At 45.0% G+C, this 19,521-nt stretch overlaps 1 protein-coding gene across 2 annotated transcripts in view; it reads right to left on the bottom strand.

Annotated features, from left to right (window-relative positions):
- Positions 1–797: 797 nt before the first annotated feature.
- LOC310748939 (ectonucleotide pyrophosphatase/phosphodiesterase family member 7-like) overlaps positions 798–19,521 on the bottom strand; it is a 65,408-nt gene continuing 46,684 nt past the window's right edge. For both annotated transcript variants that reach the window (XM_083585286.1, XM_083585285.1), the window contains 3 exons: positions 11,759–12,385; positions 6,373–6,704; positions 798–1,848 (listed from right to left, as the gene is read on the bottom strand). In XM_083585286.1, coding sequence (XP_083441412.1) covers positions 1,788–1,848; positions 6,373–6,704; positions 11,759–12,385 — 1,020 coding nt within the window. In that variant the 3' untranslated portion in view covers positions 798–1,787. The remainder of the gene's footprint in view (positions 1,849–6,372; positions 6,705–11,758; positions 12,386–19,521) is intronic.

The raw sequence follows: 19,521 nt of genomic DNA, 5'->3' as shown, positions 1-19,521 counted from the left end.
CTACCCATCTCCAAAGTGCCAAATGTTTATGCACGTGTAGTCTCGGGTTTATGCACGTGTAGTCTCGGGTGTCAGACCTCTACCCCAAAAGGTGTGCCCTAGCCCTTCTATTGGGTAACCCTGGGGGCGGGAGACACGGGCCCTCTGTACATTATTTTGGCAGGTATGTGCATTTTATGCACACCCACCCACCCAATATGCGCATATGGTTCGTTGGACAACTGCATTGCAAAAATCAAAGAAGTGGGAGTTCCATAGGCTTGCCATGTTTTGGTTCGCTTATTGCATTGGGTAGTGCAGATTAGGAAGGTTTGATGTGAAATGTGAACTAATGAGAAATTCTCTCCCGTTGCTGGCTTGATACAAATATTTGCTTTCACTGCTGCTGTCAAAGGAAGCAACCAGTTGATAGCACTCAATTGGTGTGTTGAAACAACAGACGGTTTATGAGTTTGCTTTCTTCTTCTTCGCTTCCTGTCCCGTTTCCCCTTGTGTGTTGTGTGTTTTAGATTGTAAGCCTGCAAGCAGGGACTACTTTGTTTTAATGGGTTGTATGTAAGCCACTCTGGGGGCATTTTTGGCTGAAGAGCAGGGTGCAAATGCACTAAATGCAATACATACATACATACTGACAGTACTTTTCTTCTGGGGGAACGCAGGGGTACGCATACCCCTAAACATTTTGTGAATCTAGGTTTGGCCTCATTGAGGGGCAGTATTTCAATAGGAGTAGGAAAATGAGAGTGCCCCTAAACATTTTTTTAAAAGAAAAAAAAGCACTGCGTACTGATTTTCAAATCTCTTTTATTCCAAGAGGCAGCAAGACATCCCTTATTGTGGGGTGCACTTAAATGTTAATATAACAATGTGGGTGCAGATGACACCTCCCTATGTTCCCTTGTTAAATCAGCCCTTTATATAGAAACACAAATTTTGGTCTTGGATTGAACCAAGGCAAAGCAGGTGCTCTCTCACTGAGCCAAAGCCCTTCCCCAGTGGCTGAGATCTCACTTCACCCAGCTGCTCAGGAAGCAAAAAATGTATGGCTACCAAAAAGGCGGGGGGGGGGGGAGGGAAGGCAAGAGGTTCCGGGGGCCAGTGCCAAAGATTTCTACACCAGCCCCTAACGACACCCCTGGAGCTTGTGTAGATAACTTTGGGGGTGTTTTTAAGTGCACCCCTACTTTTTCAGGAGCAAAATGTTATTGGGGATGAGGTCAAGTCTGTAGCAAAAGAATATTACTTGGAGCATTGAATCACTGAGATGGGGGTTCTGCTGCTCCTGTTTTTGGTCAAGGATGTGGAACCAGGCTGCTTCTCTGGGAGAATTGATGTTGCAATTCCCCCCCCCCCCGAAAGGCAAATGGGTGTTTCCTGCCACCCTGTCCACCTTGCCAGATCACCTGGTGCCAAAGCCAATGATAGGCAGAGTCAACTAGTGCTTGTTTTGTGCCCATTCTCCCCACCCCCCCAACTAAGTCTACAAGGGCACCACTGAGGCTACGGGCAATGGAGATGACAGCCAGGGCCACAGCCCCCCATGAACTGGCTGTAAGTAAGAAGGCAGGGCGGGTGGGGACTGATGGAAAGGGAGGGTGGGGCAGTGCCCCATTTTCTCTAATGGACCAGCCTCTGTTGCCCTGCTGTGGTTTGACATGGTACAGTCCATCCAACCTCTCAGAGGACTCCTTTAAGACCTCATGAGCATCTCATTCTGCAGGGTGTGCAACCTAAGCCTTGGACAACGTCATTCCAAGAGTGCCTTCTTTGAACATGAAAGTGAGTCATCATAAGCCAGTTGACGGCGGCACTGTCTTTTTCATTTCTTTGGGATGCTCATTTTTCTTCCTGTGATGGATGGGAGCGTTTGGAGAGAGAGAGAGAGAAAATCAGATATGATTTGGAGAGCGTTTTTGGTATTCAAATAGAATTTAAAATTAACTTGCCTTTGGAGGGGAGTGTTTCATTGCACACAGCAGGGTTTCTAAATTTTAGAACTGTCATTTTAAGGTGACGCAGAACCTCTTAACAGCTCAGAGCAGGTAAGATTCCTCTAGGGGCACAGCAAAGACAGAACTGCGAGTGGAACCTGAAACTTTTACTAGTTGCTGCAGGTTGGGAGCCCCATCCAGACATCTCTTTTTATTGTGCATTCATGATTATTTGTGCTCATGGTATCGGGGTAGTTATAGGCATCCTGCTTTTAATACTGTTTGCACCTGCAAAAGTTTTGGGGCAGACATACTGCTTGGTTTCCAATCAGTGCCCCTTACCTTCCTGCTGAAATCCCACAGCCTTTTATACATCAAATGTTCTGGTTGTTGTTGTTTAGTCCAGCTTTTGTCGGACAATGATGATAATGAGGTGACATTGCGGAAGCAGCACAGAGCAACTAATAAAGCAGAATGAAGTATGGATGGCTTTGTATCAATTCATGTGCTATTATGGCATCAGTGGCATGCTGCGGAGCACACTTTCTCTGGAAACCTCATGGGGAAGCAAGATGTTGCAGTGTTAATGCTGTGAGCCTCTCCATCCTATTTTCAGGTTGTTTATAGGTGTACATAAAGGCATATATCCCAAAGACATTGCAGTCTCTATTGACCGTCATCCTAAGGAAATCGAACCCTGGGTACATTCTGGGACCCCCCAGAATCTCTCGCTGCTTGGATATTGGGGTAATGAGCAACAGTACTAGGTAATAGATTTTTATACCTGAGCTAGAAGCATAACAATTGACAAAATTGGTTTTTTGTTTTTTTAAAAAAGAGACTTTATATTCCTCTGCTCTGGCAAAGCTGTTCACAAAAAGCTGATTGCTTTCCCATTTCACAGCCCACAAAACCAGCAAAAAAACATATGTGCAATCTTTGAAAATGCGTTTTGAATGGACGCGTTTTGCCGCTGTTTATGTAGAGCGTTCTGGTTTCTAACAGATTGCCGAAGTCGTTTCTAGATGCTTTTTATCCAGAGATAGATGATATGCTTAATAAAACATCTGCTATGCTATTGTTAATTAGGGATTGGAAATGGTTTCTATGCAAAGGGAGAGAAAGAAAAAGAAAAGAACCCACAACTGGAGATATATTTCAAGTTAGGGAGTAGTGGAATATCATTATTTAATGAGATGGCAACTAGCTGTAGTCTTGATCGGATCCTGGCACACTCAGGAATGCAGGAAGTATTCCAGCTAAAACGCATGCCTATTAATGTGGACTTGTTCAGGGCTGACCACAAGCGTTTCTTTCTCAAGATCCAAAGGCTGTTCCTATGTTTCTTGTTGAACCATGACCTGCGAGACTTGGGTTCAAATCCCTACTCAGCTATGAAGCTTACTGGGTGATCTTGGGCCAGTCACTGTCTCTCTGCCTAGCTTACCTCACAGGGTTGTTGTGAGGTTAAAATGGGGAGGGGAGAACCATGTACACCACCTTGAACTCCTTGCCATTGGGGAGGGGAAGGTAGTGTATAATTAATAATAAATTCCTGGCTGGCAAAGAGGCAGGGGTGCCAACTTGAATAAAATATATGGGGGGCCCAGGTAAGCCCTACCCCCCATAATCGATCACATGACACGGTGCATGCACACCATTTGAATGGCAATGCCCATCAACTTTTGGGGGCCCAGTCCCCCTCAAATATTTTATTGGGGGGCCCAAAGACCCCTTGGCGCCTAGGAGTTGGCTCCTATGCAAGGAGGTATGGGCTGCATGGAGGCATTGCGGGTGCCAATCTGATAGTGCCTCCATAGAGTCCTAACCCTGCTGCCACCTTATTGCATCCAAATAAGCTGCAGTGACAATGACAAACCTAGACAGCATCTTAAAAAGTAGAGACATCACCTTGCCAACAAAGGTCTGTATAGTCAAAGCTATGGTTTTCCCAGTAGTGATGTATGGAAGTGAGAGCTGGACCATAAAGAAGGCTGATCACCGAAGAATTGATGCTTTTAAATTATGGTGCTGGAGGAGACTCTTGAGAGTCCCATGGACTGCAAGAAGATCAAACCTATCCTTTCTTAAGGAAATCAGCCCTGAGTGCTCACTGGAAGGACAGACCCGTGAAGCTGAGGCTCCAATACTTTGGCCACCTCATGAGAAGAGAAGACTCCCTGGAAAAGACCCTGATGTTGGGAAAGATGGAGGGCACAAGGAGAAGGGGACGACAGAGGACGAGATGGTTGGACAGTGTTCTCGAAGCTACCAACATGAGTTTGACCAAACTGCGGGAGGCAGTGGAAGACAGGAGTGCCTGGCATGCTCTGGTCCATGGGGTCATGAAGAGTCGGACACGACTAAACGACTAAACAACAACAACAAGCTGCAGTGATGCCAGGGCTGGCAGGGTGGCTCTGTTGTGCCACACTGGCTCCCACTCATCTGCACATCTCAAGATGAATGTATGGATTGGGATGTAGCTGTCCAGCAGGCAAAGCTCTCAGTATGGTCTGAAGGCACACAGGGCTACCACGAGGCCCTTGCTAAAGCCCAGTGGGTCTTGGTTTGATTGGTGCCTGGAACATAGGCAGCTGCCTTACGCTGAATCAGACCACTGGTCAATCTAGCTCAATGCAGTGCTTTTCTGGATGGATGTGTGTAGAAAATAGCCTAGGAACAGCCTTTGGATCAGACCAGTGGCCCATCTAGTCCAGCATCCTGTTACAGTGGCCAGGCAGATACTGGTGGGAAATCTTGAAGCAGTATCCAAGCACAAGAGCCCTCTCCCATCCTGCGGTTTTCTGCAAGTTGTACTTAGATGTGTTGGCTCTGATCATGGAGGCAGAGCATAGCTATCCTCGGAAGAAGAAGAAGAAGAAGAGGAAGAGGAGGAGGAGGAGGAGTTTGGATTTGATATCCCACTTTATCACTACCCTAAGGAGTCTCAAAGCGGCTAACAATCTCCTTTCCCTTCCTCCCCCACAACAAACACTCTGTGAGGCGAGTGAGGCTGAGAGGCCCAAGGTCACCCAGCAGCTGCATGTGGAGGAGCGGGGAATCAAACCCGGTTCACCAGATTACGAGTCTCCCGCTCTTAACCACTACACTACACTGGCCATGGATAACCTTATCCTCTAAGAACCTTATCTTTGGCACTCACTTTTGCCTCTGCTCCTGCCCATCACTGGTGTCTGGCCCCGAGAAGGTTGCCTAAAAGGTAATGTGGCCCCCCCTCGGCCTGAAGAAGGATCCCTACCCCTGCAGTTAGGCCTCTCTGATCTTTTGTATTGTGTTTCTGTGCTGCATCTGTGCAAGCGGGAGCGGGGTAGGGTAATGAAGCAGGCAAAGGAGAAACTTCCTGTGTTTTTCACTGCATTCTCTATGAATGCGGGTTGCATTTTGCGAATTTTACTGAGCCATAGTTTGCAGTGCAGATGTCTCTTTACGGGCCCAGCAATTTAGAAGGCGAAATGAACATTGCATGAGAGATGTTTTATAGTGTCGCAAGCAAAAATAAATAAATAAATGAAATAAATGGCCCTCATAATTGCCGGCTGATTGAATCCACGTGAAAGTTTTATACAGATACATGTTGTTTACTAGGATGTTTTCATAGGGTGTAATAAGGCTTGCATTGATGTTTCATTGCCGAATAATCAATGTGTGAGTGAAACATGACAAAATTATGACCGGGAAAAGAGCATGCTGGTGTTTTATTGTGGTTTCAGAGTGCGGATGTGATTTGTGAAGATGCGGATTTTTATATTTATTTATTAGAGGAGTGAATAAAACAGGATTTGCAGTGAATGGCTTGCTAGCTGGCGTTTGCTGATCTGCCTCTCAGGAATAAGAACACTCCTGTCCTTTGCCTTATGTAGTACATTATGAGTGGAAAGACCCTTTTTCAGCCTGAGGGACACATTGCCTCAGTGGTGGGTGGGGCCAGAGCCAAAAGTGGGCAGGGCAATTTATGTGATTCTTACCTTTGCACCTTTGACTGGCAAACGTTCTCCTGGATTTCAAGTAGGGGAGTCTTTACCTCCCCAACTGGGAGATGCTGGGGACTTCCTTCATGCAAAGCAGATGCTATACTACTGAACTGTGGCCCTTCCCCAAAGGGCAGATGGCCATAGCTCAGTGGTAGATCATCTGTTTTGCATGCAGAAGGTTCCAGGTTCAATCCCTGGCATCTCCAGACAGCGCTGAGAATGTCCCTTGCCTGAACTCCAAAAGAGTTGCTGTCAGTCACTGTGGACAATAGTGGACCCCATGGTCTGACTCCAAATAAGTTATTTTCCTGTGTTCCTGTGTAGCAATGGATCCTGTCAGCTGCCTGAGGGTGCCAGGTGCCAACACTGGCCTTCTTTACCCCTGCTTCCTCCTTCCACAACATGCCATTCCAGAACTAGAGAACAAAGAAGGAAACACGGCTTACCCCTTCTGACGTTGACTAGCCTTGTAGGACACTATGGAGATGGGTATCAGAAGAAGCAGGACTCCCAGGATGCCTCCTACAAGGATGGGAATAAGGATGTTCCTGGATGGTGCTGAATGGAGCATGTTGCGAGTGAATGCCAAAGAGCCATTGTTGGGTTCGGGGTGGACTCCCAGGAGCTCGCACATCAACGGGTAAATGTGGATGGTGTCAAAGGGTTCTGCCAAATAGCCCTTCTTGAAATCTGGACCAAAAGCTCTGAAGATGGTCTTCATATCCATGTCTTCGTTGTCAAATCCATGGTCACCTTTGTTGACGTAGAGGATGAACCTCTGAAAAGAGAACGTAAGCACATTTCCAATGGTTTGTGCACTTATATTTATTGCGTGCCTGAAGTGCTCTTAGGTTTCTGGAGGAAAGTGCTTCCTTAACGATTCCATCTGGGTGCATAGCTAAGCAACACAGAATTAAATTATGGAATTTGTAACCGCAAGCTGTAGCGATGGGTAGCAGCATAGATGTGTGTGTGTTTTTTGGGGGGATGAAATACTACACAGCAATCATAAAGTGGGTGTGGGAAGTGGAGGGAGAAATGAAGGTGGGCAATCCGCCTTTTCCTATGCCCTGCTGTGGAACACCAGAAGGTGCTGGTGGTGGAGGAGACATTTTTCTTTCAGTTCTCCCAGACCCTTTCTCTAATTTTGTTTTGGGGGGACACTTTTTTCTTCCCATTGATTTCAAAGGGAGAGAAATAAGGATCATAAGGGGATCATAAGGGTCAATCTAGCCCAACCTCGTACAGTGCAGGAATCTTATGCCCAACGTGGGGATTGAACCCACAACCCTAAGATTAAGAGCCTCATGCTCTGCTGACTAGATGAACAGTTTGTGGGGGAGTACACAGGGTGGGTTCTTTTAAGCACAGCGCTATCCAAGGTAGCTGGCAAAAGGAAGGTTACCCTTTGGATGGATTCTTTGGGGATCTGCAAAACAGCCCCAGAAACTGTGCAATAGCAGCAGCAGCAGCAGCAGCAGGGGCCTATGATTGTAATACAGTATAGTGATACCTCGGGTTACATACGCTTCAGGTTACAGACTACACTAATCCAAAAATATTGCTTCAGGTTAAGAACTTTGCTTCAGGATGAGAACAGAAATTGTGCTCTGGCGGCGCGGCAACAGCAGGAGGCCCCATTAGCTAGAGTGGTGCTTCAGGTTAAGAACAGTTTCAGGTTAAGTACAGACCTCCAGAACGAATTAAGTACTTAACCTGAGGTACCACTGTATTGAAAATATGCACGTTGAGTGTTTTATACTGTATTTTTACTGGTTTTCATTGTAAGCCCTTTGAATATTTTAACAGGAAAAATGTATTAATATTAAATCTAGATCTAAAAATGCGCCATGAGCATGCCATGTGTAACCCTCTGCAAACATGTCACTCGAGGAAATGTTGTGTGCAAAGAATAGATAGATAGATGATAGATAGATGATACATAGTTAGATGATAGATAGATAGATAGATGATAGATAGATAGATAGATAGATAGATAGATAGACAGATAGACAGATAGACAGGTAAATAGCTGTGCAATGTCAAAATGATTCATACAAAGCTTGACCTCTCATAACCTCTCAGTTCTCATCACTGCCTTCCAAATGTTGGAAGCCTTAGGACTTGGTGCATCAGCCACTATATGTCACTATTGCTCCACTTGAAACTGGGCACCAAGTTCACATCCGTGGTTTATTCTAGCCCAATGGTGTAGCGTGGGGGGTGCAGGGGGGGCCGGCCGCACCAGGCGCAACATCTGGGGGGGGGCGTGCTCACACTCGCAGCTCTCTGACCCTACCTGGCTCACTCAGGGTTAGGGGGCTCAAATTACTTGCCTTGCCCCGGGTGCTGACAACCCACGCTACGCCACTGTTCTAGCCTTACGCTTTGAAAACTTCAGACGTACACCTAAAAAAAAAGTATGATGTGTGAAGAGGTCTTTCATGCTTCAGGATGCATGAAATGTGTTAACTTGGTCTGAAGATCAGTCTACATGTTTAGAAATAGCTTGTGGAACTGCAGATTGCACTGCTTGAGAATGCAGGCCGGCACCTGTATGACCGAAAACTAGCTTGTTTGGGGAAATGGTTCTTTATCTTTATTGATACTATTTTCACTGTGCTCTTCAGCTGAAAAAAAAGGCCTGCAGAGCACAATTAGAGCCTGTTGGATCAGGCCAATGGTCCGTCTAGCCCAGAATCTTGTTCTTGCAGTGACCACTCAGATGCCCCGTTGAGGGCAAGCAGGACCAGAGCTCAAGAGCAGTCTCTCCTCTTATGGATTCCAGCAACTGGGATTCAGAATCATTTCTGCCTCCAAGCAGCTTACGAATATAAATAATGACTTGCACTCTGAAAGGTGCAACATAAATGGCAAAGGGATGGGGAGAGAGGAGGAAAGAAGCAAACTCAGGCACTAATTCTTAGTTACAGAGTTCTTGTAAGGACTAACCAGAATGTGGGTGGATTGGGGCATGCAAGGAGAGGAGAAAGCAAACATTGATGAGCTCTCTGCTGAGTGGGGAATGGACCTGCTTCCCTTCCCTTCTTCAGTCCGCTGCTGGCTCATGCAGGGTCTCCTGCCAGGTGACAGCTGAGGGAGGAGAGACCCTGCAGTCCCATCTCCTCCTCTGCTATAGGCTGGTCACTTCCTTGACATGCTAGCGGGGAGTTTTTAAAACAGAGGTGCATCCATTCCCCCTTCTCACCCCTTCCATACAATGAGGGCCATACTAGGTACCGTGTTTTTCACTCTATAAGATGCACCAGACCATAAGACGCACCTAGTTTTTGGAAGAGGAAAACAAGAAAAAAAATATATTCTGAATCCCAGAAGCCAGGACAGCAAGAGGGATCACTGCTCAGTGATCCCGCTTGTTGTCCTGGCTTATGGGATAGCCGCACACAGCCTCTCCCGGGCAAGGGGATGAAGGCTCCCCTTGCCCGGAAGAGGCGCGCCAGAAGCCAGAAGCCAGGACAGCCAGCAGGATCACAGCACAGCGATCCCGCTGACTGTCCTGGCTTATGGGGCACAGCCTCTCCCGGGCAAGGGGCTCCCCTCCCCTTCATCCCCTGCCCAGGACAGGCTACGCGCGACTAAGGCTCCCCCAAGAGCCACGCTCCCTTTAAAGAGTGTGTGGAGTGTGTGTGCGGCTCTTGGGGGCTTTTCCCTGAGGAGGGAGAAGGGCAGCCTCCACACACTCCACACAGCTCTTTAAAGGGAGCGCTGAGCAGAGCCTCTCGCCTGTATTTGCTCCATAAGACGCAAACACATTTCCCCTTAATTTTTAGGAGGGGGAAGTGCGTCTTATAGAGCGAAAAATATGGTACTTTTTCTGAATATGTTTTTAGGTTCTATGCACATTTTCATTTTGGATACAACAAGCTCAGTGGAGCACACAATTTTGCAATGGAAACATTTCCATAGGATGCACGCCCAGGTGGTGAGCTTTGCCATGTATTCCACTCTGCAGATCTTTGGAATTTCTTGTCTCTCCAGGTTGCAGCATGCCTGAGAGTTTGCCACATGGGGGCGCAATCAGAAGGAAAAGATCCCAAGGCGAAAGTGAGAGTAAAAAGCCATGCTGTGCGCTTACTGTCATTTCCCCACAAAAATTGTACTAGTCTTTACGATGTTTTGAATTTTAACCACTATTCTGAATAACAAACATTTAAGATCACAGCCAGTGGAGTGTGTATTTTGCATAGGGAGAATTCCATCAGAAATTGAAATGGGAGCATAAATTGGCTACGATTTGCATATTCAGGAATGGAAATCACACAGTCAAATATGAGCAGTGTTCAGTATTGTTTTTTTCTTTTAGTCCATAGTCTTTATGTTAAATAATATATTATTTCTTTACATTGCATCTGATGTTTCCCTTCCACTGAAATTGAAATAGTTTCGGCCACAGTGAATAGTGGGATGTAGGTTTTAGTGGAAGCCAAAGTGCTGTAGAAGGTTAAAAGTGCTGAGTGCAATGAGCACAAGACGAGACGGAAATCTCTGCCTCCTGACATGTCTAACAGTGCACCTCAACATGTAAAGCTTCTGTCCAGGATTACTTTGGGCTGCCTGCATGGGCCAGGTATGGTGGGTGCTGCCATTTATTTCCTCATTCCCTTTCATTTATGAATCATTTCCTATGAAACATCTTAGAGGGATAGAACAATAAAACATCGGGAACAAAAACATACAACAAACCAAGTTCATATATAAAAACAATTAGTTCCACAACACTTGGAGGACCACAGGTTCCCTTCCCCTGAATTATGGTGATTGCAGGATGGATGGTGGCTAACAGATTGAGGTTGAATCCTGACAAGACAAAAGTACTCTTTTTGGGGGACGGGGTGGGCAGGTGTGAGGGACTCCCTGGTCCTGAATGGGGCAACTGTGCCCCTGAAGGAGCAGGTGCGCAGCCTGGGAGTCATTTTGGACTCACAGCTGTCCATGGAGGTACAGGTCAATTCTATGTTCAGGGCAGCTGTCTACCAGCTCCACCTGGTACGCAGGCTGAGACCCTACCTACCCACAGACTGTCTCACTAGAGTGGTGCATGGTCTAGTTATCTCCCTCTTGGACTACTGCAATGCACTCTATGTGGGGCTACCTTTGAAGGTGACCCGGAAACTACAACTAATCCAGAATGCGGCAGCTAGACTGGTGACTGGGAGTGGCCGCTGAGACCATATAACACCGTTCCTGAAAGACCTACATTGGCTCCCAGTACGTTTCCGAGCACAATTCAAAGTGTTGGTGCTGACCTTTAAAGCCCTAAATGGCCTCAGCCTAGTATACCTGAAGGAGCATTCCACCCCCATCGTTCAGCCTGGACACTGAGGTCCAGTGCTGAGAGCCTTCTGGTGGTTCCCTCACTGTGAGATGTGAGGTTACAGGGAACCAGGCAGAGGGCCTTCTTGGTAGTGGCGCCCACACTGTGGAATGCCCTGTCACCAGATGCCAAGGAAATAAACAACTATCTGACTTTTAGAAAACATCTGAAGGCAGCCCTGTTTAGAGAAGTTTTTAATGTTTGATGTTTTATTGTATTTTTAATATTCTGTTGTGAGCCGCCCAGCATGTGCATGTGTTAATATGGCATTTTACCTTGAAAAGATCCAAGTATTATTGCATGGTGTGGAAACCACATAAGGATACTCCAGTTGGATCAAACCAGGGGCCTATCTAGTTCGGCATCCTGTTCTCAGAGTGGACATCTGGATGCCCCAGTGGGAAGGCATAGCCAGGACCTGAGTGCAATAGCACCTCTCCTCTGTTAGGACCCCCAGCAACTGGTATGCAGAAGCCATGATTTCATAATGAACTTACCCCATTGACACTGTAACCCGAATCTCCATAAACCAGGATTGGCAAAACCCGTTCATGTTGAGCGTAATGGAAATGCTCAGGAAACTCTCCCTTTTTATACACTTTGAGATGAGGGTGGGCATTTTTCAATGCCTGATAGATTTCCTCTTCTTTACCCGGTTTTGGGAGGATCATGCCAAAGCCACCATAGTCTACAATGTCAAATTTCACCAGGTCTCTGAATTTAATGTAGTTGCTCAGCATGATTTCAGTAACTTCCGGTTTCTTTTTGACCGTGGTCATTCCATGATCAGACGTGATGATGACATTGAGGGTCTCCTTCAAGCCATGTTTTTCAATCACTTCAAGGAGGTAACCAATGGTCCGGTCAATTTGTCGGATGATCGTTTTCCTGTCTTCAGTCTCTGGGCCAACCATGTGCCCCACCTTGTCAGGTTCCCCATAATAAAGTGTGACAAAATCAAAATCTTCCTCGGTGAACCATTTCATGACGATATCAATGTTTTCCCTCCACTCCGTCTCGTTGCTGTCGGGGTGAGTAAAGGACTCAACCAAACTCCTTTGGACTCCCTGGCCACTGTAATTGGCACCTCCACCAGGATAGTGAAATGAAGCTGTTTTCTTCCCCTAGTGGAGAAAAAATGAGGGGTTTTTTAAATTAAAAAACGGGGAGTTCAGGGAATATTCTTAACTGTGAAGGACAAGAAAAATCAAGCCAAAGGGCCAGTTACACCTAGCATCTCTCTTCGTTGTTGCAACCTGAATGCAAACATACTTCAACACACTCTGAAGCTGCTTCCAGACACTCTGTTTATTGAACATCTCCCCCGGTTTGTTAGCGCAAGTGCCACCTCCAGACTATCAGTGTTTTGTGGAAGGGATTCAGCTGCAATACTGTAAATTTAGATTCACACAATTATAGTGAATTAAAGTGCTCTGGTGTAACAATTCCACTTTTTGTTTTTTTAAATTGGACTCTTGCTGTTAGGACAGTGATGGACATTTGCGTAGGCCTCATAGAGCTCAGTGGGACTTCTGCTTAAACACGTATAGGGTTTAAAGGAACAAGACAGGGATGTCCGTTGTCGCCACTATTATTTATTACTGTCCTGGAGGTCTTGACAAAAAACCTGCAGGAATCTACAACTGTGAAAGGTATAAGAATCGGTGTAAAAAAGTATAAGCTAAAAGCCTTTGCAGATGATTTGGTCCTAACATTAGAAGAGCCACAAACCAGTGTAAGGGAAGCACTGGGAAAAATTGAAGAATTTGGGCAGTTGGCAGGTTTTAAGTTGAATAAAGGAAAGACAAAAATGTTGGCAAAAGATATGAATAAAGGAAATATAGATGAGTTGCAACAGGAATTTGGAATTACGGCAGTCAAAAAAGCTAAATATGTAGGAATTTGGTTAACCCCCTGTAATGGTTATAGGGGTTGCTCGTGCGTAAGTTGCCGCCACTCCTGGCTAGGTTGCCTGGTTAAACCTTTTCTGTCTGGACAGTCCTTCACTTCGTGGCTGCTTCAGTCGCTAGCAGAATCCGTCAGTGGGCGTTTCTTGAACCTCTTCCAGCATAGAAGTTCTTTGACGCCAAGTCTCCGCCTACTCTCCCTGCGTGGAAGTCTTCTGCGCAGGGTGGGTGTGGGCAGCGGAGGACCCGTGCTCTCCCCGCTGGTCTCCGGCGAGGAGTCCTGGAGCCCTCTCGCCGATTCCCCCATCTGCCCCCCTTTCTCCCTGGTGTCATGCTGATTTCCTTCCCCAGCCGATGAGCTGCCTCTCTCCCTGCTGGGCCCTTCTCCAGCATCACTTTGGAGCCTTGCCTCCGCCTCTAGCTCCGATGGCAGTTCCCTGACACCCCCCAAAATATTAATTTGTTTAATGACAATTATGTTTCAACATGGAGAAAAATTAAAAGAGATTTAAAAACATGGAACAGATTAAATATGTCATTGTGGGGCAGAATATCCTCTATAAAGATGAATGTTCTACCCAAGATGTTATTTCTTTTTCAAATGTTTCCGATAATTAAAGGAACAGAACAATATAAGGAACAGAACAATATAAGGATTGGCAAAAGATTCCAATCAAGATTCATCTGGCAAGGGAAAAAACCAAGGATAACATTTAAATTATTAATAGACAAAAAAAAAAAAAAAAAAAAAAGAAGGAACTTCCGGGTCAGCGCCATCGTTAATGGCGGAATCCCTCTGAGTCTCGGAGGGATCAGCTCCGCGGGATCGGGTCTTACCGCTGCGGCAAAGCGGGGGCCCTTTAAAAATCACAGGCGGGGGAAGCCTGTGAACGTGGGGACTTGGCGGGCACCATTTGCGCCCCCCCAATTTGCGAAGGGACCCTTTTAAGGGCTCTGGAGCGGGACGGGGTGAGCGGCGCGGTGCTGAGAGTCAACTGCTTCTTCCGCGGAGTGAAGCCACACAGCCGTTATCGGAGAGCGCTGACTTTTTCCTGGGACAATTGGACTTTGAAAGCAACTACCCGTGAGTAGGATTAAATTGGATTTAAAAGGAGAAAGAACAAGTTAATTCAACACTGAAGCGGGAAGGTATAAACAGGAAGTCTGCCTTCCTTGTAAACAGATCAAAGCAAAGAGACTGTAAAGCAGAAACTTGGAAAGACGTTTGGAAAAAGACTTAAATCTTAACATCAGGAAAGCGGTCTCCCCTCCGGATTGCAGGAGAGGAGGGGGGAAGGTTTGAGTTGTATTTACCTGCAAAAAAAGGGGAAAAGGAAGCTAAAATCCGCTGCCTAAAACCTGGGAACGGACTGCCCCTAGACAAGGGGGCTCAGAGGAAAGCCTATCGGTAAGCAGAGGACTTTTGACAGCTAGCTCTGCAAAAGAGATACAGTGTTTCTGGACTTCTCCTGGTTTTAAAGTTAAGTGCACTGAAACTGTTGTTTTTAAGTGAATTGGGGGACTTATAAGGACTATCTTTGTTTTTAAAAGTTGCAAGCTTTGGCTGTTACTGTGTCCCCCTAGAGGAGGATTGACATTGTTACAATAACAACTGGGTTAGAGGAAAATTCCATTTCAAAACAAACTTTCAACTGTGGGATCGACCTTGAATTCTCATGAGAGTGTTATGGCAGATGGGAGAGGAAAGTTAGAGCTGGCGCAGGAAAAAACTACTAGGTCTGGCAGACACTATTGGACAGACACTGCACAGCAGCGAAGGGCTTCAACATCTGGAGCATCTGGAACATCAGGGGCTGCTCCTCCACAGGTCAAACCAAAAGTTATGTCGTCCGAAGACGTTTTGGCACATGCACTTTGAAAAATTAATGAATCTTTGGAAAATTTAGCTAAGCAGGTAGCTGAGACAAATAAACAAGTAGCTGAAGCATCAGTTAAAATTGACTTGAATACTACAAGCATTAATAATTTGGGACAGAAGGTGAATACCAATACAGAGTCTATTGAAAAATTATTACAGGAATCTGCTTCGACCCGAAAGATAGCTGAAGAAGCAAAAGATATTGCAACTGCTACTCAAGAGAAGATACCACCAGTATATAAGCAATTGGAGGACCACGGTTTGACATTGTCTATGATTGAATTGAAAGAGAAACAAAGAAATTTAAGAATCAGGGCTGTACCAGAACGTGAGAAAGATAATCTGGCTGACTTTCTTACACAGGAATTTACAGATTTTTGGCAACAGGACTTGGGGAAGGAAGAATTTAAGATAGTGAATGCATTTAGACTTGGAAGAGGACAAAGGAGGAACAAGGTGAGGGACTGCTTGATTACTCTTCGAACAAAAGAGGAGAGAGACAAAATTTTGAACCTGCACTATCAAAGGCCTTTGGAAATTCACGACTCAAGTGTGGAGATATTTAAGGACATTCCAAAACATCTTTTGGACTTAAGGCTTAACTACGGAGACCTAGTTGCCCTGTTGAGAAGAAATAGAATTCTCTTTAGGTGGGAATTTCCTCAAGGCCTATCCTTTAAATACAAAGGAAGAAAGATAAAAATAAGATCAGTTAATGATAAAGACAGGTTTCTGAAAGATCACGAAGAAGATCTACAGAAAGAAGCGGAATCCGGAGAAGAGCCAAAAGCACTGGAAAAAGGAATACTAGACATAGCAAACTTATCTTTTGGATTGCACGGTCCAGAGAAAGAGACACCATCGACAGAACAAGAACAGACACTTGGTGCAGTCGGAGGCAAAGCGAAGTAACCCCATCATGGCTCTGCAAATTTTAAGTTGGAATTGTAACGGTCTTAACTCTCTGCTTAACTCTCGTGTGGGGCAGCAGGCTGCTATCCGCAGCTTGGAGAGCCCTGCGGGGAAGTCCTGCAGGGCTCCCTAAGCTGCAAATGTCTGCCCCGCACGAGGGGCACTCTGAAGCAGAGCGCCCCTAGCGCGGGGCAGCAGGCTGCTATCCGCAGCCTAGGCAGCCCTGGGGGAACTCTTCTGAAGGCTGGCAGCGGGAGAAGGGCTTTTCTTCCCACCGCCAGCCTTCAGAATGCTGTTCTGAATGTTGGCGGTGGGGAGGAAAACCTTCCTCCCACCGCAAGTCTTCAGGACAGGTCCGGGAACAGAGGAGAAGTGCTGCGCGCCTTCTCCTCTGTTCCCGGACCTGTCCTGAAGGCTTGCGGCGGGAGGAGGGCTTTCCTCCCCACCGCCAACATTCAGAATGCTGTTCTGAATGTTGGCGGTGGGGAGGAAAAACCCTCCTCCCACCACAAGCCCCGGGAACAGAGGAGAAGCGCTGCGCGCCTTCTCCTCTGTTCCCGGACCTCCCACCGCAAGCCTTCAGGACAGGTCCGGGAACAGAGGAGAAGGCGCGCTGCGCTTCCCCGCTGTCCCCGGAGATTTCCCTATGGGCTTTCGTCTTGCGAAGCAAGCCCATAGGGAAATTCGTCTTGCGAAGCCGCTAAAAAATCGGAAAACCCTTTCGTCTTGCGGGCTTTTCGTTTAGCGAGGCATTCGTCTTGCGGGGCACCACTGTAACAAGGTTACACAGGAAACTACTTATTAATAAGAGATTGACACAGGAGTTTATCTCATCTGACAAAGTTAAAAAAAGAGGAGTTGTGATATATGCAAAGGAGAGATTATTACCGAAATTAATCTTTAAAGATGAACAAGGAAGATTTCTGGCAATTGAAATTCAAGTTCAAGGAGAGAAATTTCTGATTGTAGGAATTTATGCACCGAATGAGGGGAAATCTGAATTCTTTAAAAAGTTGCATGAGACCTTATTGGACTATTTGGATTACAATCTGATTTTGATGGGGGACATGAATGGAGTAGTATCTACAAACATGGACAAGGCACAAAGACAGGTAGTTACCAAGGATGGTAGACTACCAAAAACATTTTTTGAGATGACAGACAATATGGACTTAGTGGACATTTGGAGAATAAAGAACCCCTTGGGAAGAGAGGGAACCTTCTTTTCTGAAGCCAAGATGACATGGACTAGAATTGACCAAATATGGGTAACTAGAGGAATGGCACCAAAGATAAAGAAAGTGGAAATCTGCCCAAAAACTTGCTCCGAGCATAACGCTGTAAGGATGGAGATGAAGCAAATATCAACTGGCTCCTTCAGATGGAGGATGAATGACACCTTATTTAGAGATGAAGAAGTGTATAAAAAGGCCCAAAAAACTTTGAGAGATTATTTTGAAATAAATATGAATACCAATGTAGAAAAAAGAGTAATCTGGGACGCAAGCAAAGCTGTTATGAGAGGGTTTTTTGATACAACAGAATGCAATAAAGAAGAGAAGTCAAAATGAGAAGAAAGATAAAATTTTGGAGAAGATAAAAGAAAGTGAGAAGAAATTGAGAGCAAAACCAAAGTCGCAGGAGATTTTGAGAGAAATAAAATTATATCAAGTACAATATATGGAAATGATGAATCAGGAAATAGAATGGAAAATTAAACAAATGAGACAAAAAACATTTGAATCAGCTAACAAATGTGGGAAATTGCTGGCTTGGCAAATGAAAAAAAGACAAAAATTAAATACTATTACAAACTTAGAAGTGGAAGGAAAGAACATACATAACCCAATTGAGATTAGAAACTGTTTCCAGAGGTATTTTAAACAATTATACACACAAGGGCTTCAGAAAGAAATGGACATAGACCGATTTTTGAAGAATAATGGATTACAAAAAATCTCCCAAGAAAGCAAATTAATGTTGAACTATAAAATATCTGAACAGGAAGTAGAAGGTGCCATTCAAAATATGCAATTGGGCAAATCTCCAGGACCGGATGGGCTGACTTCTAGATATTATAGATCTTTGAAAGAGTGGCTATTACAACCTTTGAAGGAAATCTGCAATGAAATTCTGGAAGGGAAAAGGGCACCATAGTCGTGGAAAGAGGCGTATATTACACTTATACTGAAAACAGAGACTGAAAAGACTCAGCTTAAGAACTACCGCCCTATATCGTTACTTAATGTGGATTACAAAATTTTTGCTGACATTTTGGCCAAGAGATTGAAAAAAGTATTGATGGAAGAGATTCATAAAGACCAAGCGGGCTTTCTCCCGGGAAGACACTTGTCTGATAATTTGAGGAACATAATTGATATCTTGGAAAAACTAGAAGTGAATATAAACACTAAAGCAGTTCTGATATTTGTGGACGCGGAGAAAGCTTTTGACAACATCTCTTGGAGTTTTATGAAGAAGAACCTACAGGGGATGGGGGTAGGCCAAGGTTTTGAAAATGGTATAGGTGCAATATACTCTGAACAAAAGGCTAAATTAATTGTAAATAATGTGGTGACGGAAGAATTTAAGATAGAAAAAGGGACACGACAGGGGTGCCCAATCTCCCCATTGCTTTTTATATCGGTCCTGGAGGTTCTGCTGAATATGATTAGAAGGGTTAAAGGTATACAGGTCGGAGCCAAACAGTACAAACTGAGAGCATTTGCAGATGACTTAGTATTGACGTTACAGGAGCCAGAATCTAGTACTAAAAGGGTTTTAGAACTAATTCAAGAATTTGGTCAAGTGGCAGGATTTAAACTGAACAAGTTAAAAACTAAGGTTTTAGAGAAAAATTTAACACCGATTGAAAGAGAGAGGTTTCAGAATGAGATAGGCTTGACTGTGGTTAAGAAAGTGAAATACCTGGGGATTAATATGACAGCCAAAAATGGGAACTTATTTAAAGATAATTATGAAAAATGTTGGACGGAAGTGAAAAAAGACTTAGAAATTTGGTCGAACTTGAAGCTTTCACTGCTGGGTCGTATTGCTGTGATAAAAATGAATGTATTGCCTAGAATGCTGTTTTTGTTTCAAACATTGCAAATTGTGGACAAGATGGACTGTTTCAAGAAGTGGCAGAGAGATATTTCTAGAGTTGTCTGGCAGGGCAAGAAGCCCAGAATAAAATTTAAGATATTAACTGATGCAAAGGAAAGGGGTGGATTTGCCCTGCCAGACTTTAAACTTTACTATGAATCAGCAGCCTTTTGCTGGTTGAAAGAATGGCTGCTTCTGGAAAACACAGACATTTTGGACTTAGAAGGTTTTAACAATGTATTTGGATGGCATGCATATCTGTGGTATGACAAGGTCAAAGCGCATAAAGTATTTAAAAACCATATCGTCAGGAAAGCATTGTTTAACGTTTGTATAAGATATAAGGACTTATTGGAAAATAAAACCCCAAGGTGGCTGTCACCAATTGAAGCAAAAGCCCAGAAAAAGCTCAATATGGAGGCCAAATGGCCGAAATATTGGGAAATTTTGGAACAAG

The sequence above is a fragment of the Podarcis filfolensis genome, assembly GCF_964270895.1.
Source record: "Podarcis filfolensis genome assembly, chromosome: 14".
NCBI classification, from domain to species: Eukaryota; Metazoa; Chordata; class Lepidosauria; order Squamata; family Lacertidae; genus Podarcis; species Podarcis filfolensis.
This window is presented reverse-complemented; position numbering and strand designations above follow the sequence as displayed.